Consider the following 24044-nt stretch of genomic DNA (forward strand, 5'->3'; position numbering starts at 1 on the left):
TGGGGTTCTACCCGTGGAACAGCACAGCCAAAGAGAGAGAGGACATCCTTCGGGTGAAAACGTGAGCTAAACACATTTTGTTTTAACGCAAACCACAAAGGTGTCAAAAATGACACAGTGTACTTGTTCCCTCAACCCAGTTAATCATTTACAGCTGTTGTGGTTTCCTGTGTCAGTATTCAGGTACTTTTACTCTACTCGCACTACATTTTTTGGAAGGTAATGGTACTTTTACTTTTTTCAGTACTCTTTCCACCACTGGACCTAAGCTTAGCACAGTATATGTACTGCTGTCAAAAATGTTGGGGTCAGTGAGATTTTTTTATTAATTTTTTTATACAACAAGTCTCTTATTCTCACAGAGGCTGCATTTATTTGAACAAAAATGCAGTAAAAACAGTATTATTATGTAATGTTATGACATTTATAATACATGTTTTCTGTGGTAATATATTTTAAAATGTAATTTATTCCTGTGATGGCAAAGCTGAATTTTCAGCATCATTACTCCAGTCTTAAGCGTCACATGACCCTTCAGAAATCATTCTAATATGCTGATTTGCTGCTCAAGAAGCATTTTTATTATTATCAATGTTGAAAACAGTTGTGCTACGTAATATTTTGTGTAAACAGTGAAACCTTTTTAGGATAAAAAAAAAAAAAAAACAGAATTCATTTGAAATGATTTTTTGTAACATTCTGTATGCCTTTACTGTCACTTTTGATTAATTAATGCATCTTTGCTGAATAAAAGCTTACCGACCTCAAACGGATGAATGATAACAGCAACTGACCGTTTGCAAAGAGTTTGATTGACAGGCGATCTGACCAATCATAACGCTGAATCCACCTATTTTATCGACAAACAAACCAGACAGGAGAGTAGATTAACTTCGGTGGACTTAAACTTTAAAAATGCTGTGTATTGACATCTTTCCGCTGTTGAAATAAAATACCTTCTGATGTTCATTCATGTTTATTTTATGTTTTAAATATGTAAATATGAAAAGATAATCAGTTCATGTGCCTGTACAGCGATCTGTCACGACACATTAAAGAGCCACAAAACTGTATTTATTGTTTGAATTTCTCAAAAAATGTAAAAATTTAAAAGCTAAGACTTTGTTTCATAGCAAAAGTAACCTGCTCTGTCTTGTCTGTCGGCTTGCTGTCAGTTTCCTCTTTGCTCAGCGATGTATTTTTTACTGTGTGAGAACATGTGTAGTGTGAGAGCGGCATTGTTTGTCAGAAATAGCAACAGTAACTAAGGAGGGGGTTTTTGCGAAGGGTCAATTATATTTACATTTCGAAGTTCTAATCTACCATACGACTACTTAATTCATTTGCAGCTGTTGTGGTTTCCTGTGTCATTTTTCTCTTTAGACCTAAGCTTAGCACAGTATATGTACTGCTGTCAAAAAGTTTGGGGTCAGTAAGATTTTTTTAAATTTTTTTTTTTTTGGTTGAACTCTCTCATGCTCACCGAGGCTACATTTATTTGAACAAAAATGCAGTAAAAACAGTAATATTGTGAAATATTAGGACCATTTAAAATAACTGTTTTCTATTGTAATATAATTTTAATAATGTAATTTATATATAATATCATTTTAAAATGTAATTTATTCCTGTGATGGCAAAGCTGAATTTTCAGCATCATTACTCCAGTCTTAAGCGTCACATGACCCTTCAGAAATCATTCTAATATGCTGATTTGCTGCTCAAGAAACATTTGTAGTATTGTCAATGTTGAAAACAGTTGTACTACGTAATATTTTTGTGGAAACAGTGAAACCTTTTAAGGATAAAAATAACAGAATTCATTTGAAATTATTTTTTGGTAACATTCTATATGTCACTTTTGGTTAATTTAATGCATCTTTGATGAATAAAAGCTTACTGACCTCAAATTTTGAATGATAACAGCAATTATACTTACATTTTCTAAGTTCTAATCTACCATATATACGACTACTTAATTCATATACATAAACCCGAATGATAAGGCCAATAATGTGTCTACCCTGCCTCTTTCCTTTCTAAAACCCCTGATCGTCAGCTTGAAATACATTTGTTATTTTTCTCTTCAGGGATGAGTATTTCAGGATGAAGGTTCAGTGGAAGTCAGTTAGTGAAGAGCAGGAGATGAGGAACTCTCTCTTCCGAGGAAACCGTAGCCTCATAGGTACGTTCAGCTGTGTCATTGATCCTACAGCAAGTGTAGCCGGTCACTTTCTACATCTGATTTGCTCCTGCTCTTTGATTGGACAGAACGGGATGTGAATCGAACAGACAGACACAATTCCTTCTTTTCTGGGAATGAGAACCCAGGACTTGCGCTGCTCCAAGACGTACTGATGACGTACTGCATGTATAACTTCGATCTGGGTATGTGCATTTCCGTTATGGCATTTTAATTCCAGCTACCGACCACTAGAGAATGCTGTTATGTCTCTTATCTCTCTCTCTCTCTCTCTCTCTCTCTCTCTCTCTCTCTCACTTTGCTCTTTAGGTTATGTACAGGGGATGAGTGATCTTCTGTCTCCTCTCCTCTTTGTTACCCAGAATGAGGTGGAGTCCTTCTGGTGTTTGACAGGCTTTATGGATTTAGTGGTCAGTAAACACACTTGTTTTCTGATTGTGTTGTTCAATCGATGTGTTAGCTCTGGATATAAAGCCTTTATCTTTCTTTAGCACCAAAACTTTGAAGAGTCTCAAGAGGCCATGAAACAGCAGCTGCTTCAGCTCAGCCTCCTACTGAGAGCACTTGATCCAGAGCTGTGTGACTACCTGGGTAAACACAAGCACACATTCTCTATAAACCTCTACCTTCTATATGTGTTTTTTCTCTATTGGCTAATGCACAGTTGCACCGCTGCTTAAAAAAAAAGTTGTTTGTTTGCTTGTTTTTATCTCTCTTAGACTCTCAGGACAGTGGTTCACTTTGTTTCTGTTTCCGTTGGTTGCTGATTTGGTTTAAGAGAGAATTCTCTTTTGAAGACATCTTGAGTCTTTGGGAGGTAAGAGGGAGGTTATTTGTATTATTTTCTATGACTTTCATCATCATCATTAATAATATATCAAATATAATATGTTTATAATTCATTTGAATTCATATATTTTAGCAAAATATGCTGACTCAAATATGTTAAGCACATACAGCATGTGAACTTACAGTAGTTTTCTGTTATATCCTGTAGTTTAAATAACTTTAAAAGAATATGCATTTTCATACACAAAAGCAGCACAACAGTTTTGATTTTTAATATTGATTTGTTATATTCATTTATTAAATATTCAAAACTCTTCTCATCAGTGTTATTTTAGTATTATATATATATATATATATATATATATATATATATATATAAAGCTCTGGATATAAAGTAGCTTTATTTTAATTTTATTTTATATGTAAGCAATTTTGTGCTCGTCATTTTTATTAGTTTTAGATTTTTTTATATTTCTGTTTAGATTTAATTTATTTCTATTTCAGTTTTAGTTTCTGTAGTATTAGATTATTTATTTTCGTTTCCGTTTTTTTTTTTTATATATATATTTAGATTACATACATTTTTTTTAATCACCGTTTTAGTCTCAGTAGTTTTAGTACTTCAACTAATTTTATTTCAGTTAGATGCCATTGGCAAATTTTCTAATTAAGTTTAAGTTTTTCATCTACTATATATGTTATTTTATTTCAACTTTATTTCAATTAAAGGAAATGATTTTAGTAGTTTTATTGAACAGTATCAACACCAATGTTTTGCAGGTTCTGTGGACCCGTCTGCCTTGTGAAAACTTCCACTTACTTATGGCCTGCTCCATTCTTGAATCACAAAAAGGGGAGCTGATTGGCTCAAATCATGATTTTAACTCTATACTGAAGGTAAGCATAGAATTGTTTAAGCCCGTGAAAATATAAAGTAGAACCAGGAAAATGACATGCACAGTAAGTCAGTTGACTCTAAACGTGTGTATGTGTGTATGTTTCCAGCACATTAATGAGCTGACCATGAAGCTGGATCTGCAGTCAATACTCTGTGGAGCTGAGGCTATTTATTTGCAGCTGACAAACTGCAAGGTGAGATGGGACAGATATGACTGCTGATAGGCTATGAAAAATAACCGTGTTCATAATGCTTTCTGACTGCTCTGTTCTCAGGAGCTGTCTGTGAAAGTACAGGAAGTTCTTGGGCTGCGTGTCCCATCCAGCTTTTCAGAAGAGAGTCCAAACTCAGAGCCCACAGAGACAGACACCCTTCTCGCTCAGTCCGAGGCCAGAGGAGCTTCATCCTGCCAGCCATTTAATGGGCGGACACCACAGCGGACGCCTCCTACATGCCCCTAATTCCAGAAGGTGATTGGCAAAAGGGGGACAGATGATTTTAATTGAACCATAATGATGAATATTCATAAAAAATGATTAACGTGTTTATAAAATATGGTGAATGTAATTCAGAGATTGAAATCTAGATCTGCAGCGACCTAATAAAAATAAGATCGTCTGATTATTTTCCACATGCTGTTTAAACTGATGTGTGAATGACTGTGGGCATTGCAGACAGAGTCACTGAAGAGAGGGAACACTTACAGTTTATAGTGTGAGCATTATAGTCGTAGCTCATATTTTATCACTTAATATTTTATGCATTTATGAGCTTTAGGTATCTTAATCGTTTGATCCACTATACTAGCAGTACCCTAAACCATGTTATTAATTATGTATTGTATGATCATGTATATTAGTTGTTTTCTCTCCCCATCTTTACTGTTACACTCAGTGACAGCTAGAAGATAATGCTGGGCACTACCGTTTTGCATGCAATGTAGCAAGAGCTACTTCATATTAATTCTTATGTTAGTTTTTAAAATGGCTTTCATATGGCTAAAGAATAAAACATTGAAATTGAGTCCCTGACATTGAGGTATTGTTCTTTGCCAAATGTCCACTTTATTCTCATTCCTTGCCCACTTAAGGGGTTTTTAACCTTGACAGCCTTGACCCCCAGTACAAAAAGCTTTCTCAGTAACACTTATAAACACTTAGCTTTATATGTGATAAACATGTATTATTTATCTGCATTGCATGCATGTGCATATTCAGATAATAAAAGAAAATGTAATGGAAATGTAAACAAATTAATAAAACTAAATGAGGCCATAGATAAACATTATTTTGTTTAATTTTTATTATTATTAATATCACAATAAACTGATAAGAAGCTTTCTCTGTAACACTTCAAAATAACTTGCAAATATTAGAATTACATTAGGTAAGTATTCATTCAGATTGTAGTTTTTATTGTAATAAACGAAAAAATAATGAAAAAAACAAATTAATGAACACGCTAGATAAATATTTTCACTTTTATTAAGATCTTTATTATTATTGTTATTGTTATTATTATCTTAATGCCCTAATATATAGTGATAAAGTTTTCTCTGTAACACTTTATTATAACTTTGATTTAAAACATTAGCTTTCTGTTATATGTAAATGTTCATTCAGATGATAAACAATGTCTTGGAAATGAAAAATAATAATGTAAAAGTCAATGATCTAGATAAAAAAATTTTTCATTTATTACAATGTTTTATTGTTTTTACCCTCTTTTCTCTTCAGATGATAAGGTAAGTCCGATAAAACCACTTCATCAATTGGAGGATTACAACAGATTAGCCTGTTAAAGAACACAAATCTTAAAAGAAGAATGAGCTGAGAGATGAGAACTTATTAGATCACTTTTATTTTGAATGTATTAGTTTATTTTTTATTTCGAAACCAAAAATCCATGCTTTAGTAAAATGACAAATGAATGAAGCAGAAAATCTGTTATTTCTACATTTGACATATGTTTTGTTGAACCGTTTAATGTATGTCTGGCACAGAACGGCATGGCTCACCACCAGTGCCGTCGTCACACAAACAAACACATTCACACACTCCACCAGCAGGTGTCTGACTGGGGTTAAATGATCAGGGTAAATGGGGTCACTGTTGCCCACTGTCCTGCCAAATGAGGGGTGGAGAACCACGCCTCCTCCTCACCGTCCTGCTCACTGCTCTTTCTGCTGTTCGTCCTCCTCTTTTCTCTGTCTGTCTCTCCCTCGCCCTCCCTTCATTTTCCCACTGTGTTTGTTTGAATACAGCTGCAACGTATGAATTTAGCATGGCACTTAAACAGCCCTGCGATCTGCCACCCTTCTTTGTCTCACACACAAACACACTCTTTTACCCCTGAGACTCATCTTGTCCCTTTTACGGCCGGCATGACCTCGCTTTACTGGAGAACAGAAAATAAGAAGAGTGTCTCATTCAAACTCAATCTGCTCTGAGTTAAGCTCTAGTTAGTTTTCAAGGGCTGGAGCAGTTCAAGCTGCTCTACTGTGTCTGAGTGAAGGCTCTATTTTGTGCATTTGAGAGCTTCATCAGGTTTTAGAGGGTTATTGTTGTGTGATGAGAGTTATATCGGACTTGTGACATTTTCACCTTGTTCTGTCCTCTTTACTTTTTCTTTTGCTATTACTTTTATAAACATTGCAGTTTTCACCTGGTGGTTTATAAATCAATGAAAATAAGTCATATTTAGAAATCTGAATATCATACCCTAGTGAAAAATCAATATACTAAAATGTATTTGAAATACATTTATTTCATGCTAAGTATACTACAAATACATTTACATATTTATGTGCTTAAAAAATACCCTGCAATTGTACTTTTGGTATAATAAACTGGTATATCTAAAGTCTGCTAAAACTAATTTTGTGCTTAATGCACTTTAATTGTGTTGAAGTAGTGCTGAAGTCCAACTAAAGATTTACTAAAGTATATTTGATTGTGCTAAAGTTGAACTATTGCAAGGATACTTCAGGTACACTTTAAAGATCCTGCATTTAACGACTGATATTATTCAAAGATCATACAATCCTTACCAGTAGTGACATTAAAACACATTTTAGGCTTAATATTAAGAAATGTGGATTGTGCACAAGTAGTACTCCAAATAAAGTTGAATTTTCAATTTTTATATCAGTAAATCTCAAGCGATATTTCAGGAAATATGTCAATAGATTTTAATTACACTTAGTATGAAATAAATTTATTTTAAATATGTTACTTTTGTTTTATACTAGTGTAGAGACTTAGGGTTGGGCTTATTTGACTTGGGCCAGTTAGCGACCACCTAGCAACCAGTCAGAACACCCTGGCAACCATCTATAACTTCCTATAGCACTGTGTCAGTCAGAGATGTGTCTTCTCTCTAGATCTAAACGATGTCTTGGACTGTTTGCTAATTTGCCAAGACATTAAACTTTTTGAGATGCATTTTAATATGAACTCAAACAAAAAAAAATATGCTATTCACATTCAACAGTTTTTTTAAATTCACTCTACGACAACAATTGCCTTGTTTCTGTATTTATTTCTATTTATTCAAATGTCAAAGATTTTAATATGAATGCAAAAATTCCAAAACTAAATTATCTGAATTATATTCTGTATAATTTGTAACTCTATTCTGCATAACTATTCTATCCACAATAATTTCTTATATTTCTTTCTCCATATTCTATAATTTTATTTAGGGGAAACATCAAAAACTTAAGTTAATATTTTCTAACAAAATTGTTTTCCCCTAACTAACTAATTATATATATACTGTATATACAGTCTTCAGAGTCACATGATTCTTTAGAAATCATTCTAATGTATTATATATGCATTAGTTGATTTTTAGAATTGTCTTAGTGCTAAAGAAGAAAATGGAATTTTACACAAATGTCCGGTGAATGAATTATTACTAAATTACTAAATTATAAATAACAAAAGAAAAAACAACGGTTACTGTGAAGAAAGGTAGAATCAACTTTGTGTGACTAATTTTTTTTTGCAAAAGCTCAACTTCTGAAATGTTCAGCCACCTGTAGACACACTGACAAATCCAGTCCTGAGGTCTCCACCTAAACGTGTCCCACTGTGACTGTGAGGAGTCGAGTGTGAGCGTGTGAAGTGTGTGTGAAGTGAGTGGGAGCAGAAGGCCAGGCACTGGTGTCTGGCAGTCATTTGTAAAGAGAGACAATACGGCTCATTGACCTGCCGGCTCCACTGTCTGTTGCACATACCTCGCCCAGCCCTCCCATTTGGACCCACCGCTCTTTAAACAGGACACCAGATTGCCACAGGCCCAGGGAGGGGCGTAACGAGTGTGTGCTGCTGTGCGAGATGGACAGGCATAATGGGAAGTTGCTTTGACAATGAGATTCCACACAAAACGGGGGTGACGGGGTGATTAGGTGGCACGTGAGTAAGTGTGACTTCAGTGCGCCGAAAACAAAAGTCACATAAATTCCAGCTCTACCCATCAGTCTCAGTCTCAGTCTCCGTCTCACACTCCTGTATCAGATTTCAAAAAGCTTTTCCATCTGCTCTGAGCCCGATGTCATTTCAGACCTGGAAAATCAGGTGTTCTGGGTTATCAGTTTCACTCTTACTGCCGTTTTTGTAGTAACAGCTTTTTGTGGCTTCATTATGTATTCTAGACAAGACAGAAACGTTGTCTTGTTTAGAATATGCAATGAAGCCTCAAAAAGCTGCTATTACAAAACCTGCAGTAATAAATACCAATAAATACCTAAATCCACTGCTAAAAACTGAACACATTCAATAAAATAAAGCATTTAACTGAAAACTCTTTTACATTTTTGAACATTAATTGACATCTGAGAAATGTGAATATGTGCATGTGTTGTTAAATTATTAAAATATTAAATGAAAATCTCAGAGGGTAGTTCAAGTAAATATTTAAGGTCACAAAACATGCCTGAGGAAATGTTTTGGAATCCCTGTCTTAAAAGGTCAGGTGCTTAGAAAATGTTGATCCTATTGTATTAATATTATATGAGTTCTGTTTTCTATTCCCGTACTGTAATTTGCAAATTTGAACCCTGTTACCAATGTATAATATAATATAATATAACAATTAAATTAAATAGACGCTGTTTAAACTATTTTAAAAGATACATTAAAAAGTAATGATACATTTCTGTTTTACATAATTATAAATATTTCTTTGATTATGTTTCCTTACAACACTAGTAACATGATTAAATGGTTCAGCTTTGAGTTAATCATTAAAAACAAACTGAACACTAAATACCAATTCAATAATTAAGTCTTATGTGAGACCAAAATCACAATTTCCAAGAGATACAAACATTTGATGTTTTTAAACTCGCTACTTTTTATGCTAGGTAAAAGGGATAGTTCACCCAAAAATGAAGATTGTCTCATTGATTACTTACCCTCATGTCTTTCAAACCCATAAGACCTTCGTTCATCTTCAGAACACAAATTAAGATATTTTTGATGAAATCTGAGAGCTTTCTAACCCTCCGTAGACAGTAAAGTAACTGAAATGTTCCCAGACCCAGAAAGGTAGTAAGGAATTCGTTAAAATAGTCCATGTGACATCAGTGGTTCAACCATAATTTTACGAAGCTACGAGAATACTTTTTGTGGCGTTATTTTGTGTCATTAGTTTTTTCTTTGCACACAAAAAGTATTCCCGTAGCTTCATAAAATTACGGTTGAACCACTGATGTCACATGGACTATTTTAACGAATTCCTTACTAACTTTCTGGGTCTGGGAACATTTCAGTTACTTTACTGTCTATGCAAGGTCAGAAAGCGCTCAGATTTCATCACAAAATCTTAATTTGTGTTCTGAAGATGAACTAAGCTCTTTTGGATTTGGAACGACATGAGGGTGAGTAATTAATGACAATTTTCATTTTTGGGTGAACTATCCCTTCAATTTTATGTTATGTAATAGTTTGCCTAACATTTCTTAGCCAAAAATGGCATTTACACCTCTAATGCTGAAGTTAGAAGACCATATTTGTGGAATTTGCCTTGAGAACGCTTTAAAACCATGACCTTCAACCACCAGTTGGACTTTTCTAGAGCCAAATACATCAAAGTCCATGAATTACTGCATATGCAGTTTTAAATCTTTATCTGATATATAGATGTGTAAATGTACTCGCACCATCTTTATCTGATACCCTTCACTGTCAATAAACATCCATGTCTTATTGTTATTCATTCCCATTGTCACAGCATGGTGATGACCTCTCTCTCTCTCTCTATCTTTTCTTTGCTCACTGACGGTGACAAGCTGTTGCTGTGTCCCTCTGGGCGACTCCCTCTCTTGTCTGCGCTCCTCTCTCCTCCCTCTCTCTCTCTCTCCCTCTCTCCACCTGTTGATGCCATTGTTGCTCAGCCAGCGTTGTGGTGCTTTATTTTTTTACTCCACTCATTTTACACACCCCTCTTTATTCTTCACATTCTCACTTTTTTTTTTATCAGTGGTCACCCATTCACTCAGAGGATATATAAGCAGACCGAAGAGAAAAGGCGGCTGAGAACAACGCAAGCTCATTTTACACACCCCTCTTTATTCTTCACATTCTCACTTTTTTTTTATCAGCGGTCACCCATTCACTCAGAGGATATATAAGCAGACCGAAGAGAAAAGGCGGCTGAGAACAACGCAAGGAAAACCCACAGACACTCACTCACACACACATTTAAACACAAGCACTTTCAAAAGGGCAAGGAAGTTTGCACTAACTCTTCTACTCGGGACCAAGACTTTTGAGACACACTTGGGACAGCTTCAGTATTGGATCACAACTGCTGGCAGGAGTGATGTCTGTGTCTCTGTGGTGTGAGGAGGAAGAGGGCCAGGACAGGACTCAGTCTTCAGTCCGAGCCCCATGGGACCCCAGCGCCTCCGGACTGAGAGTTATTCAGAGACTTCTGCAGTCCGAGGAGAGATACCTGCCATCTCCTCTCTACATCTCTCTCATCCAGAGAGAACCACAGCGCAGAGAGGAACTGGCCAAGTGGACCATGGAGGTAGATTTGCATGCTAATAACCAAAATCTAGTGCTAGACATCAAGTATGTTGTTCATGTTTTTAATATCAGTAATTTTGTGTTTGAAGCGCTTTTCACAAGTAGGGTACATGCTAAAAGTTTTTTTTTTTTAAGTTATAAACAAACGTTGTACAACAAAGATTATTAGTGTTTTACCAAAAAAAAAAGTTTTTCTGCTTCAGAATTTTATATTGATTCAATATCTCAGTCTTCAGTCCGAGCCCCATGGGACCCCAGCGCCTCCGGACTGAGAGTTATTCAGAGACTTCTGCAGTCCGAGGAGAGATACCTGCCATCTCCTCTCTACATCTCTCTCATCCAGAGAGAACCACAGCGCAGAGAGGAACTGGCCAAGTGGACCATGGAGGTAGATTTGCATGCTAATAACCAAAATCTAGTGCTAGACATCAAGTATGTTGTTCATGTTTTTAATATCAGTAATTTTGTGTTTGAAGCGCTTTTCACAAGTAGGGTACATGCTAAAAGTTTTTTTTTTTAAGTTATAAACAAACGTTGTACAACAAAGATTATTAGTGTTTTACCAAAAAAAAAAGTTTTTCTGCTTCAGAATTTTATATTGATTCAATATTTTACTTGTTTGTGAAATTTACTAGCATTTTCTAAGAAAAAAATCAGTGTAGGGCTTGAATCTTTTAAACTAGGGATTCCCAAATTGAGTTATGTGAGTGGCTGAAAAGCTAATTAATTAAATTATAAAAAATTTAATGAAAATAAATAATTTTAAAATAAAACAATTAAAGTATAACACTTATGCAGTGAAACAGTCAGAGAAGCTGGCAAAGTGGACCATGGAGAAAGATTTTGGGGCTTTATGAAGATCGGTACTTATAATGGTTTAAAAATATATTTGTAATGAAAATAGGTTGCACTCCTAGGCTCCAAAAATACAAAAATCTAGTAACAGACTATCACACAGATGACGTTTCGAGCACGCAGACTCTACATCAGACAATTAAAAGTTTTAAACCCACATGCCTTTATACAACAGGTGATTAATCACATGACTCAAAAAGCAGCATAAAGCCATGAATAAAAACTAAAAGTAATATTAAATTTGAAAGTCTAGTCCTAAACATATAACAATAATGTCAATAATACCTGTATTTTATTACCCTAAAGAAAAATATACTTCACATTTATGTTTCTGATTAAAGGTTTGGTTCTCCTAAAAAGATAGCACACGTTTTTTTATAATGTTTCAAATGTTTCTGTCCATATAATTCAAAAGTCAAAGGGCTTCAAAAGAACATTGGACCTACTGACTTTCACTGTATGGGCAAAAAGACTGAGACATTTTTCTATTAAAGAAAGTCAGGTTTTGAAAGGCATGCGTAAATAATGACAGTATTTTCATTTTTTGAGCGAACTATCCTTTTAATAGCACATTATTTGAGGACTTCAGATCAAGATGAAGCAAACTAACTAAATGACAGTGACAAAGTTCTACAGTTCAATACAGTTTGTTTGCTTCGACTATGAGGGTCTTCCTCTTCTGTGTTTTCATAGGTGTGCTGTGAATGTGACTGTGATGAGTCTGTATTTCCCCTGGCTGTCTCCCTGTTGGATCGATATCTGTCGGCCACTCTATCCCTGCCTGTCTCTCCATCCTGTCTGGCTGCAGCTTGTGTTCTGGTGGCCTCTAAATTGACAGAAAGTGACACAGTTAGTGCAGACACGCTCTGTGCGGCAGCAGAGTATGACTTTCTCTCATCAAACCTGTGGGTGAGTGTTTAAAAAATCAATCAAAATTCACTAAAGGCTCAATACTATGGACAGTGCTGTCCAAAAGTCTGAAACATTCAATAAATCATTAGAAAATAGTGCTTTTCTTCATTTTTCTCATTTAACACTTTTCCCATTATAAATTAAATCATTTAAGTGAAAAGTGCTGGAAAAAAAGAGTAATAAAATTGACATATACATGTGCATATAGACAGTTTTATATATGTGACCCTGGAGCACAAAACCAGTCTTAAGTCGCTGGGGTATATTTGAAGCAATAGCCAAAAATACATTGTATGGGTCAAAATTATTGATTTTTCTTTTATGCCAAAAATCATTATGATATTAAGTAAAGATATTTTGTAAATTTCCTACCGTAAATATATCAAAACTTAATTTTTGATGTGTAAGATGCATTGCTAAGAACTTAATTTGGACAACTTTAAAGGCGATTTTCTCAATATTTTGATTTATTTGCACCCTCAGATTCCAGATTTTCAAATAGTTGTATCTCGGCCAAATATTGTCCTATCCTAACAAACCATACATCAATTGAAATGTATAAATCTCAATTTCGAAAAAAATGGACCCTTATGACTGGTTTTGTGCTCCAGGGTCACATATATGCTTACTCCGACAGGAAATGGAGCGTGTGGTGCTGGCGACTCTGCGGTGGGATGTGGCAGCAGTGACTCCTCAGGACTTCATCCCACACTTCTTGCGCACTCTCTGGGAACTCCGGGACGGAGACGCGCGTACAGGAGACTTTCTCGCAACGCTGCGACGCCACGGCGATACACTTGTCGCCTTGTGTGTGTGTGACTCGCGCTTTCTGGGAACTCCTCCTTCACTGGTGGCTGCGGCTGCACTGAACTCTGCCCTGCGGGGTTTAAGGGCCAAGAGTGCGGGAGAGCTGAGCGTCATGACCTCTGCCCTGGCCACACTCTGTCAGACTGATGTGGTGAGCCACGATTTATCTCAGAGAGTATGAGAGAGCTAAACATAAAACAATAATAATCATCATTTTGGTTACACTTTATTTTAAGGTGTCCTTGTTACAGTGTAGTTATACATTTAAGTACTGAGTAATATTAATTAACTACATGTATTTACTATGTAGTTAGGCTTAGGATTAGGGTTTGGCTTAGGGTTACTTGCATGTAATTATACATAATAGTTGTTATTATAATTGTAAGTAGCCTACATGTAACCAGTGTAACAAAGACACCTTAAAATAAAGTGATACCATAATTTTTTTTAGAGAGAGGGAGAATTATTATTATTATGACTTGTATATCTGTAACTATTCCTGCTTGTGCCGACAGGCGGTGCTGCAGTGCTGCACTGAGCTGATAGAGGGAGCTCTCAGGGAGAGACTGAGGAATGGAGCACATGAGGAGAAAGATGGTGATATTGAAGAGGAAAGAGCCAGCACACCCACAGACCTAAGAGAAATAGACTTTTAATACAGGCTTGATCTATGAGTTATATTTATTCTGCGACTCACTTTTATTTGTCAGTAAAACTGATTTAAACACAATGTGACATTTATGTTTTGTCTAATGTAACTTCTGAAGTGATCTAATTTATATTTTTATTTATCTGTTTGAGGGATTACGATTTACTTGTGCCATATTTATTAACTTATGTTGCCATAACTGTAATTGTGAGTACTTATGTATTTCAGGTTTACACTTTTCACTTAATGTATTACATTTATACTTTTTATATTATCATATTATTTATTGTGTGCACATTTTTATATTTAATTTATTTTGTTTGTCAGTGTTTCAGCCTGTCAGGGTTGGATCAAAAGAAATATCTATTTTTCGAAGTAATTAAAATAAAGTTTCTATGTTTGCCAACAATGTGCGTCTCTCAAAGTCCATTTATATATAACGACACATGACAAAAGAAAGAAAGAAAGAAATGCTGCAAGATCTTCAAAAAACTAAATTAGCTAGGACTCTCAAAGTCCATTATATCTAGCACAATTACAATATAAAACGAGAACAAAAGAAAGAAAGAAAGAAAGAGAAAGAAAGAAAAAAACAGTGCAAGATCTAAAACTAAATTAATCAATCGTGGTCCTTGCGTTTCAGTGTCGTGTAAATAATAATAATAATGATGATAAAAAATAGAAATAGGCTTTCTTGCATACAAATAACAGTCGTTTTTTAGGGACACTTACATTACATTGGCATTTTTGGTAAAGTGGCTTAATAGAATTATAAAAGTGTACCCCATTTATTATTTTAATAACAAACGGTGTTACAGACACAAAATACTGTTGGCTCATGTTTGTGGAAAGCGTCGCGTTTGGATTGCGTCATAATTCATGGCCGCACTTGTTTTTGAGGCAGCAACGCTGCTGAGTAATTTGTAGTCTCGGGTTCACTCACCGCTCAAACAGGATCTGACCCTGTGGTAAGAGAACTCGCTGTTTATCTGATTTAGACTGAAGAGTTTCAGACCAAACGACACTACAAGACGTCGGTAGATGACCGTGACTGTTTTTCTCGTGAAGTTGCATCTGTCGTGAAACATGTAACGTTAAAGTGTGTTTTCGCGAACTGTCACACAGACCTGCTTTCTTCGGCTCCTCTCTCTTGTCATGATCGATGTGTACTTAATAAGTCTTATATAAATAAACCTGTCTGCTTAAAGAGACCTCTCTCTCTCTCTGCGCATGCGTGGGCGTTTGTGGAGCGTGTGTGAGAAGCTTAGTGAGTGTGAGCGCGATTAAAAGGTAAATGTAAAGTGGTAAATGTTGATTTGTTGAAAAGGTGTTTTATGTGAAATATTGTAATAAAGTATTTTTTTCAAAATTCAAATTCTCTCTCTCTCTCTCTCTCTCTCTCTCTCTCAAGGGTGAAAGGAAAGGCTGTCTAATCTTTGTATCCAAAGGTGTCCAAGGATGACAGGAGGCTTGAAGGGGCTGCTGCTTTTGTCTCTGTGTCTTGTGGTGTGGACAGTGCCAATAGATCGCAACCAAGACCCTCCCCATGAGGAGAGAGCAGAGGAGAATGCGGTAAGACTGGTCTCAATCATGCTCATAGACTAGAACATGCCATGTGCGTTAATCATTTGTTCAATGTTCACATGCTCTCTTGTTTTGGCTGTACATTGCATATGTCAGGATACTGGTCTGTACTATGACCGTTACCTCAGAGAGGTGATTGAGGTGCTGGAAACTGACCCTCACTTCAGAGAAAAACTTCAGACTGCCAACACAGACGACATCAAGGTAAAGCATGCACACTGTAGAGCACAAAAACTGGAATCCCATTCCTCTTCTTTATAAAAAATGACAAGGTATAAGTATCCTTCAAGACAGACCTAATTTATCTATCATATGTTTATTTACATTTACATTTAGTCATTTAGCAGACGCTTTTATCCAAAGCGACTTACAATTGGGGGATACATAAAGCGATTCTTCTTAAAGAGGCAGACAGACACAAGAAGTGTGTGTCTGTGATGGTACCACGAGGCGTCGCTCACTAGCGGATCTCAGACTTCTGAAGGGGATGTAAATTCGTAGTAGTGAGTGGAAGTAGGCGGGTGCTGAGCCTGTGGCTGTTCTATATGCAAGCATCAATGTCTTGAACTTGATTCGGGCCGCAACCGGTAGCCAGTGCAAGGAGATAAAGAGAGGTGTAACATGGGCTCTTTTGGGCTCGTTGAAGACCAGTCGTGCCGCTGCATTCTGAATCATTTGTAGAGGTTTGATTGTGCTTGATGGGAGTCCAGCCAGAAGAGCATTGCAGTAGTCCAGCCTAGAGATGACAAGGGCCTGGACAAGAAGTTGTGCAGCATGCTCCGTTAGAAAGGACCTGATCTTTCTGATGTTGTGCAATGCAAACCTGCAAGATCGAGCAGTCTTTGCAATGTGGTCTTTGAAGGTCAACTGGTTATCAAAAGTTACACCAAGATTTCTGACCGAAGTTGATGGGGTAATTGTAGAAGAACCTAGCTGGATGGAAAAATCATACTGTAGAGTTGGAGTGGCAGGGAAGACAAGAAGCTCAGTTCAGTTATTTATTTAAAAAAAATTATATATACATTTTAGTAATCTATATTGTATTTTTATATGTATAATGTATTGTATACTTTTATACAGTGACTAGTCCTTTATTGTATGTTGTTTTTATTCTTTTATATAATTTGAGATGTGTAGGTCATTACCTCATAAAAAGCATTAAGTACAGTCTTGTTTTCTTTTTTTTTTTAAATTTTTTATTTACATTTTCTTTATTATTAACACTTTATTTAGGAATTTTTATTTATTTTAATAACATGTATTTTACATTTATAATGTACTTTTTGTACAGTGAGTTATATATTGTATTATTTTTATTATTTTATGTAATGTGTAATTTTATGAGATGTGTAGGTCATTGCTTCATAAAAGACATTAAGTACATAGAACTTGTCCCTTAGTTTTTTTTTTCTTAAATTGACATGCTTTTCTTGCTTCAAATTCAAGTTTGTAATGTTGTGATTCATCTCATTCGTGTGGAGCTGGTTTGTTTGGTTCATGATTTTATAAAAATCCCTATGGAGAAAATGAATGAGGAAAATGCCAAATGTGCACAGTCTCTGTTTTCTGTTTTGCCTTTGAGCTTTAAAGTTTTATAATTTCATTGGTACTTCAAGTACTTAATGGAAAGCTACTGTGTTTTAGAATGGGCGCCTCAGCAAGGAGTTGGATTTGGTGGGCCACCATGTGAGGACGCGACTGGATGAGCTGAAGAGGCAAGAGGTCTCACGCCTCCGGATGTTGCTGAAGGCTAAACTGGACAGCACCAACGCACAGAGTGAGTGTGTTTATGTATTATGTATTTATGTGTTTGCGTGACTCCCACACGCATGTTCACGCAAATGCTTGTTGTGATTGCAGTTGTTCAGATGGATCACATCTCCTTGTTGAAGCAGTTTGAACATCTGGACCCTCATAATCAGAACACATTTGAAGCCAAAGACCTGGAGCTGCTTATCGTAACGGTAACACCCATTCCTAACATGCTATAATGTGAAATAGCAAAAACATCATTAACCAACAACGTAGATTGACAAGCATTCAGTGCATACTTGTTTGAAAATTAAAAATTAAAATCCTGATCTTTCTTCTTTTCTTGATTTTGTGTTAATCCTATTGTATCAGATTATAGTATACATCGTTTACTATATTTTATTTTACTCTTTTTATTAGAAATTTCTACACAAGAGCAGGTGCACAGATAACTGACTCATTCGCCTCAAGTGAAAATTTCACAATATTGTATTACCCCAATTAACAAAATCCCAACCAATTGCATACAGTAAAATTAGAAAAGAATAATACATAAAAACACAAATACATAATATAAAAATAAAAAATGTACATAAAATAAGGGGGCACATGTATTTGTTTCAAATGCGAGTAAATACAATTCTGATCTTTCTTCTTGTTTCTTCTTTTTTTGTGTGTGTGTATCCGTTTCTATCAATATACTAATCGTTTTCCTTTTAGACGCTTTTATCCAAAGCGACTTACAATTGGGGGATAGTGCACAGATAACAGACCCATTCACCACAAGTGAAAATTCCACAATATTACATAAAAACACAAATACATAATATAAAAATAAAAAATGTACATAAAATAAGGGGGCACATGTATTTGTTTCAAATGCGAGTAAATACAATTCTGATCTTTCTTCTTGTTTCTTCTTTTTTTGTGTGTGTGTATCCGTTTCTATCAATATACTAATCGTTTTCCTTTTTTATTTCTTTTATTAGTTTTTACTACTCGAAATAAAAAGTGCACAGATAACAGACCCATTCACCACAAGTGAAAATTCCACAATATTACATAAAAACACAAATACATAATTTGAAAATAAATAATAAAATCAAACGAACAGATAAAAAAATAATAAAGTGAAGAGTCATACACTTTTTTTTTTGTTTTGTTTTTTTTGTGCTTATTTGTTAGGCCACTAAAGATCTTGAGAATTACGATGCGGAGCGTCACGAGGAGTTTAAGCGCTACGAGATGCTGAAAGAACACGAGAGGAGGGAGTACCTGAAGAGTTTGGACCAGGAGAAGAGAGAGAACGAGGAGAAGAGAATCGAGGAGCTGAAAGAAAAGCATCGGCAACACCCTAAAGTTAACGCTCCGGTGAGGGAATGAAGAACGGGAGATGTATGGATAGAAAGATCGACTGAGATGAGTTGTATTTGTTGTACTTCCCGAGTAAAACGTTCTTTTTTTATTTCCTTGTCAGGGTAGCGTGGATCAGTTACGGGAGGTCTGGAAAGAGACAGATGGGCTGGATCCACAGGAGTTCAATCCCAAGACATTCTTTAATCTCCACGGTGAGTCTTTTTGTCCAAGTAGTCCATAAGCAGCCGTTCCACGGGCAAAATGAATTTAATTGCGTTTTCTCACTTAGATACGAATGGTGACAGTGTGTTGGATGAGCAAGAGCTGGAGGCCCTTTTCACAAAAGAGGTAATGTTTTACTGAATCATTGCATTCTGTTATTGACAGTGATGGAAGCCGCTTTATGCAGTGACTGGGTCAGCTGTTAAGACTCTAGTGGGCTCTAGTGGCTGTCCTGAAGAAAACATCATTAACACGGGGATCCATGATGAAGCTCATAAAAGCTGTTCTTGACAGGCAGAAAACGAGCAAATGGCAATAATTGAAATGGTGCGAGCACCTTTCTGATGTGTTCATCTTTTCTTTTCTATTCTCTTAGCTGGAGAAGGTGTATGATCCCAAGAATGAAGAGGATGACATGATGGAGATGGAGGAGGAGAGGCTGAGGATGCGAGAACATGTCATTCAAAACGTAAAGCCTTCACTTTTTTTTTTGCAGTGACTCTTGATAATTGAGTGTGTTTACACCACGCTAAAAAGAAAACCAAAATCAGTTCATAAAAGCCTAAATGCTGTGTTTGGATGAAATAATTTAGAATTTGTGTGAGGTTATTCTTTGATTTTATTGTTTAAAATGTGCGATGAGTGAACGCTGAATAAGCCGTTAGAATGTCCAGGCAAATGTTGTAGGAGTGTGTATGTAAACGCTTTCATTCTCTCGCTCTTTCCCTTTATCTGTCTTTCTCCTTCAGCTTTTTAACACTTTCATAATGTGTGGAGCAGCAGTGACTCCGTCTGTTCTGTTCCTTCAGGATGCATGAGATGAAGAAATAGTCATTCTTTTATCTGATTTTCACTGCATTAGAGTCTTTTTTTTTTAATTAGTTACTTCAGTTCATTTTAATTACCTTTAAACCGTGCACTTTTAAATAGCTTTTTCCTCTCTCGCTGCTTCCTGCAGGTAGATCTCAATCGTGATAGACTGGTCAGCCTGGAAGAGTTCCTCAAATCTATGGAGAAGAAAGAGTTTAACAACCCGAAGGAATGGGAGGTTAGAGCCTGATTTTGATGCATGGTCTGACTTTATTGTACTATCTTTACATGGCAGTGTTTTTTGCCAACTCATTATCTTTCTATACTTCAAGACACTGGATGATACAAAGCCAGTGTACACCGAAGAGGAGCTGCAGCGCTTTGAGGCAGAACTTCGGGATAGGGAGGTGGAGCTTGGCAGAAGGGCGGAGAAATTACGACAGGAGCAGGAACTTCTCAAAGAGAGAAGCAAAGCCCTAGAAGCCCAGAAACGAGAATATCAGCAGGTAAAAGACTGCTTTCAAATGTTTGCAGTCCTTTTCTTGGTATTGCCTTTATATAATTAGAATAGCTTGATTTTTTTTTTTAGCTATTATTACACATTTTCTTTGGAAAGAATGCTTGTATAATAATATTTAAAAATAAATAAAGTGTGTGTGTGTCTAAAATAATAAAAAATTTATTTTTAAAACTCAAATTGTGATGATATACATTTTATATAAATCTAGTTTTTTTTCTTGTTTTTTTTTTACTGTTAAGCCCATACTAAAACAAATGATTTTATTTCATTTGCAACATCAGTACTACATATTATAGTAATTTTTGATGCATTATTGCGATGCCAGAGAACTGACAGCTTGTTTTACTTCTAATCAGGCAGTAATGGAGATGTCACAAAAACAAAAGGAGCAACAGGCACTGAGATTTGAGACTTTAGTCTTTGCAACTTTACAGATCTTCTTTATGCACCAAGAGCTTGTAACACTCCAAAGAGAAAGGAAAAATTTAAATCGCATCATATGACCCCTTTAATAAAAATATAATAGTATCTCAATGATACTAAAATAACACTGATTCAGAAGTTAACTAACAATTAATTCTAAAGTAATGCTGATGAGTGAGATGAATCAAAAATAAGTTTATTAAAAAGTCATGTTGACCTCAAATACAACTGTTAACAAAAACATGGACAGGAGAGGGAGCTAAGAGCTCATAAAACTTCCCACAGCACTTAGATATGTGCCAAACATACTTGGTTGTCATCCCCCTATATCATGATAGCCACATATGAGAAATTTCTGCTGCTTCTGCACCATTATGCGTGGTATTTATCACTCCCTGGGCTGTACGATCTGTCAGCGGTGAAAATGCAGACAATGGATTGCAGCCTGAGCATAAAACATTGGTCCTGATGTACTTTCTGATAATGCTCAGGTGATTTTTTTGGGTCATCACTTTGCTATTGTGTGACAGAACCAAACCATCCTGCACTTCAGGCCACCACCACACACACAGAAACTAAATGTGCTGAGTTCACAGGGACAGACCACAGTCTCCCACAGCGTTTGTCATCTCTAGAGTCACTTACAGGACATTGCATGCCAAGAAGAACCTAACATACAGAATTCAAATAAATGTTTAAATGTAAAAAAAAAAGCATGATGGTCATGGATCTGCTGTTTGGGTTCTGGAGCGTCACATAAATTTATATTTGTGCTCTCTTACAAATAAGGGTTCCAAAAGGGGAACCTTTGTGTGGGTGTAACGTTTGCTCGCTCGGTGCCGTCGTTACATGTGTGAGGAATAGGGAAGGGGGGAGGCTGATAACTGGGCACCCAAAAGCGCTGCGCTCCGATGGGGTCGACGGGGATGAAATGATGATGATGATGATGTCTAGCGTTTACTCTCGACGATGACAACGGTGAGCGGTGCATATTTCAGCATCGCATGCATTTTCTTAGATATGCATGTCTGTGTGTGTGATAGCGCCCAGCTGTGGAGATGAGGAGGGGGGTGATGATGGGGTACTTGGGAGGAGGGGGCGAGGCGAAAGGATGGGAGGAAGAGCATAAAATAGCGACATTTAAAGAAATGACACGATGCGTTCTTCATTAGACTAGTTAAAATGGAAGCATTTCATTTCGACGGCATGTCCAGTCGCGTATCTGCAGAAGAGAGACGCACATATATCATGATGGAGCGAGGCGAGCGGCGGAAGATCCAGCCCAATTTATACTGAGCGTCCTTTGGGCGAACGGAGCGGTGCTTGCTTTTTATTCTTTTCATCCAGCCGTTCACGTTTGTACGGAATAAATAAGATCAGCAGCAGCATCCAATCACGCTCGGGTTGCCTTTAAACGACACTCGTTTCTTCCTTCTTCCTGCGTTTAGACAGCGGCCACGGACACACACACTCACACACTCACACACACACACACAAAGCGCTGCCAGGCTACATGATCGTTACACATCATGAATTTCATTTCCGTATATCATGCGCATCCATTAGCCTCTTGACTAATAGGCTTTACAGAGCCTGTTTAGAGAAGCGAATACACCGTAGGGGCGAACGGAGAATAAAAGCGGTGCGTTGTAGTGTTAGGAAACTGCTGCTGTCTGTGTTGAAGGGAAATTGAAATAGGTGTGTGTCGGAGAAAGAGAGGGAGGAAGGCAGAGAGACAGATGGACAGACAGACAGAGAGACAAAACAAATGGAATTGGGTGTTGATTTGATTGTTCTGCATGACAGTCGCGGAAACGAGGCTGATGCGTTGTGTTTATTCGCCTGGACGTCGTTAACATTCAAGACGGGGAGTATTTAGCAGGATTTGTGGCCTGTGTGCGAGGAATCACTGCTCTATTGATTCTTCCAAATTCCTCTGTGTCGACATTCACTGGAACAGGACGCTCTTTCATGCTATTCCCAGATTTCTGTGAGGGGAAAACCCGATGGTTACAATGTTATTTTTAGTTTGATGCTCCCCAATGTGTCTGCCACCTTCTAGTGCTGACTCCTGTGTCGAAGAGCCGAGTGATTTCAGTGCTAACTCCATGTCTCTCACTCAGTGCTTTTTACATGCACAGGAATATTCTGATGTGAATCAGAATTTGGTCATATTGTGATTATGTAAGGGTCATGCCAACACATTGATTGGCATAACCAGATTAATCCAGTGTTTTGGTTTCTGGAAATCTGAATTAGATAGCACATGCTTGTATTATTAAGATTTGTGGGTCATAATGGAATATCGACTGGAACTGAATGTTCTTTTTTATCTTTGTCCAAGCAGAGGTAATTTGTGATATTAGATATAAACAACTCGTAGATTCAGAATGATTGAAGACTTTTACTTTTCTAATGACAATTTTACAAAATTAAAAGAATCATCATGGCCTGTATTTGTATTTGTATTTCTCATGACCTACATTTTGCAAATCATAGCTTGTGTGTTGGGATATGAAAGATATTTCATAAGTGGATTCAATTACTGTTCAAAATTACTAAAATGCGTGATGTACTGTAAGTGGCTCAAGCAAACAGAAAAATGTTCAGGATATGCTGGTACTAATAATTATAAATAATATGTTACTATTTCTGGAGCACATGGAAATCTGTTTTCAGCATAAAGGCTAACCCTGAATACGAACCTTAATCAGAAAATTATGTGTATGTAAATGATGTCACTGTCAAGATTGGCATACTACTTTTAAGCATTACTGTTTTCCATTTAGTGTCTTTTATCACAGTATGTTTTAAAGCTTTACGTGACAGCTGAGAGTAACTCAACAGCATAGATGATTCCCAACTTATCTATCCCAGTGTATTACAACATTTAATTCATTAAAGGTCTGCATTGAAAGCAAGTTTTATTAGTAATTGCAAAAGTAAGATAACAGAACAGTTGTCTTTCACCTCTTGCTGTACAAAGCCTTTTTGGTTTTGTTTATTGTATTATTTTCTCCCTATATACTGTCTTGTCTTCCCCTTTTTATCCCCATAGTTTATCAATAAAAGCACTGTTAAAGTCTACCGGGAAACTTACTGTTTTGAAATGGTTTACTCCGAGACTGTGAATTCACTGGATTTGATGTATAATGCTTTATTTCTTCAGGTCTTGCCCAGCTTTGGCCATTTGTGCTAATGTCACTCTCCTTTATTTCCCTCTTCAG

General features: G+C 36.4%; 4 protein-coding genes across 8 annotated transcripts in view; all 4 read left to right on the forward strand.

Annotated features, from left to right (window-relative positions):
* LOC107551157 (TBC1 domain family member 17-like) overlaps positions 1 to 4913 on the forward strand; it is a 10610-nt gene extending 5697 nt beyond the window's left edge. The window contains exons 10-18 of one of the 2 annotated variants that reach the window (XM_016232668.1): positions 5 to 61; positions 2091 to 2185; positions 2272 to 2388; positions 2513 to 2613; positions 2695 to 2794; positions 2923 to 3020; positions 3773 to 3889; positions 3998 to 4084; positions 4166 to 4913. In XM_016232668.1, coding sequence (XP_016088154.1) covers positions 5 to 61; positions 2091 to 2185; positions 2272 to 2388; positions 2513 to 2613; positions 2695 to 2794; positions 2923 to 3020; positions 3773 to 3889; positions 3998 to 4084; positions 4166 to 4351 — 958 coding nt within the window. In that variant the 3' untranslated portion in view covers positions 4352 to 4913. Of the gene's footprint in view, positions 62 to 2090; positions 2186 to 2271; positions 2389 to 2512; positions 2614 to 2694; positions 2795 to 2922; positions 3021 to 3772; positions 3890 to 3997; positions 4085 to 4165 lie in introns of both variants that reach the window. The other variant, XM_016232667.1, reaches the window with a different exon arrangement.
* A 5805-nt stretch (positions 4914 to 10718) lies between these two features.
* On the forward strand, positions 10719 to 14157 carry LOC107551158 (G1/S-specific cyclin-D2-like). Its single transcript, XM_016232669.1, has 4 exons — positions 10719 to 10928; positions 12476 to 12691; positions 13332 to 13652; positions 14017 to 14157. The coding sequence occupies exons 1-4, from the start codon at positions 10719 to 10721 to the stop codon at positions 14155 to 14157; spliced, it is 888 nt and encodes a 295-aa protein (XP_016088155.1).
* A 1242-nt stretch (positions 14158 to 15399) lies between these two features.
* On the forward strand, positions 15400 to 24016 carry LOC107551137 (nucleobindin-1-like). Its single transcript, XM_016232639.1, has 13 exons — positions 15400 to 15431; positions 15562 to 15722; positions 15831 to 15938; positions 17379 to 17511; positions 17595 to 17698; positions 18672 to 18857; positions 18964 to 19054; positions 19132 to 19190; positions 19441 to 19533; positions 20023 to 20112; positions 20207 to 20380; positions 20751 to 20816; positions 23987 to 24016. The coding sequence occupies exons 2-13, from the start codon at positions 15609 to 15611 to the stop codon at positions 24014 to 24016; spliced, it is 1248 nt and encodes a 415-aa protein (XP_016088125.1). The 5' UTR covers positions 15400 to 15431; positions 15562 to 15608.
* LOC107551161 (liprin-alpha-3-like) overlaps positions 21651 to 24044 on the forward strand; it is a 41794-nt gene continuing 39400 nt past the window's right edge. For all 4 annotated transcript variants that reach the window (XR_001604737.1, XM_016232673.1, XM_016232674.1 and 1 more), the window contains exon 1: positions 21651 to 21795. The gene's annotated coding sequence lies outside the window, so the exon portion shown is untranslated. The remainder of the gene's footprint in view (positions 21796 to 24044) is intronic.

Source organism: Sinocyclocheilus grahami, unplaced genomic scaffold (assembly GCF_001515645.1).
Source record: "Sinocyclocheilus grahami isolate Dianchi unplaced genomic scaffold, SAMN03320097.WGS_v1.1 scaffold416.1, whole genome shotgun sequence".
Lineage (NCBI taxonomy): Eukaryota > Metazoa > Chordata > Actinopteri > Cypriniformes > Cyprinidae > Sinocyclocheilus > Sinocyclocheilus grahami.

What these genes read in the sequence shown, in the direction of transcription:
- LOC107551137 (XM_016232639.1), top strand. Translation starts at nt 15,609, where the DNA reads ATGACAGGAGGCTTGAAGGGGCTGCTGCTTTTGTCTCTGTGTCTTGTG. An exon ending in AGGCCCTTTTCACAAAAGAG is followed by an intron (nt 19,191 to 19,440) that starts GTAATGTTTTAC and finishes CTATTCTCTTAG; the next exon opens with CTGGAGAAGGTGTATGATCC. An exon ending in GAGAACATGTCATTCAAAAC is followed by an intron (nt 19,534 to 20,022) that starts GTAAAGCCTTCA and finishes TGCTTCCTGCAG; the next exon opens with GTAGATCTCAATCGTGATAG.
- LOC107551158 (XM_016232669.1), top strand. Translation starts at nt 10,719, where the DNA reads ATGTCTGTGTCTCTGTGGTGTGAGGAGGAAGAGGGCCAGGACAGGACT. An exon ending in TGGCCAAGTGGACCATGGAG is followed by an intron (nt 10,929 to 12,475) that starts GTAGATTTGCAT and finishes GTGTTTTCATAG; the next exon opens with GTGTGCTGTGAATGTGACTG. An exon ending in TTCTCTCATCAAACCTGTGG is followed by an intron (nt 12,692 to 13,331) that starts GTGAGTGTTTAA and finishes TTACTCCGACAG; the next exon opens with GAAATGGAGCGTGTGGTGCT.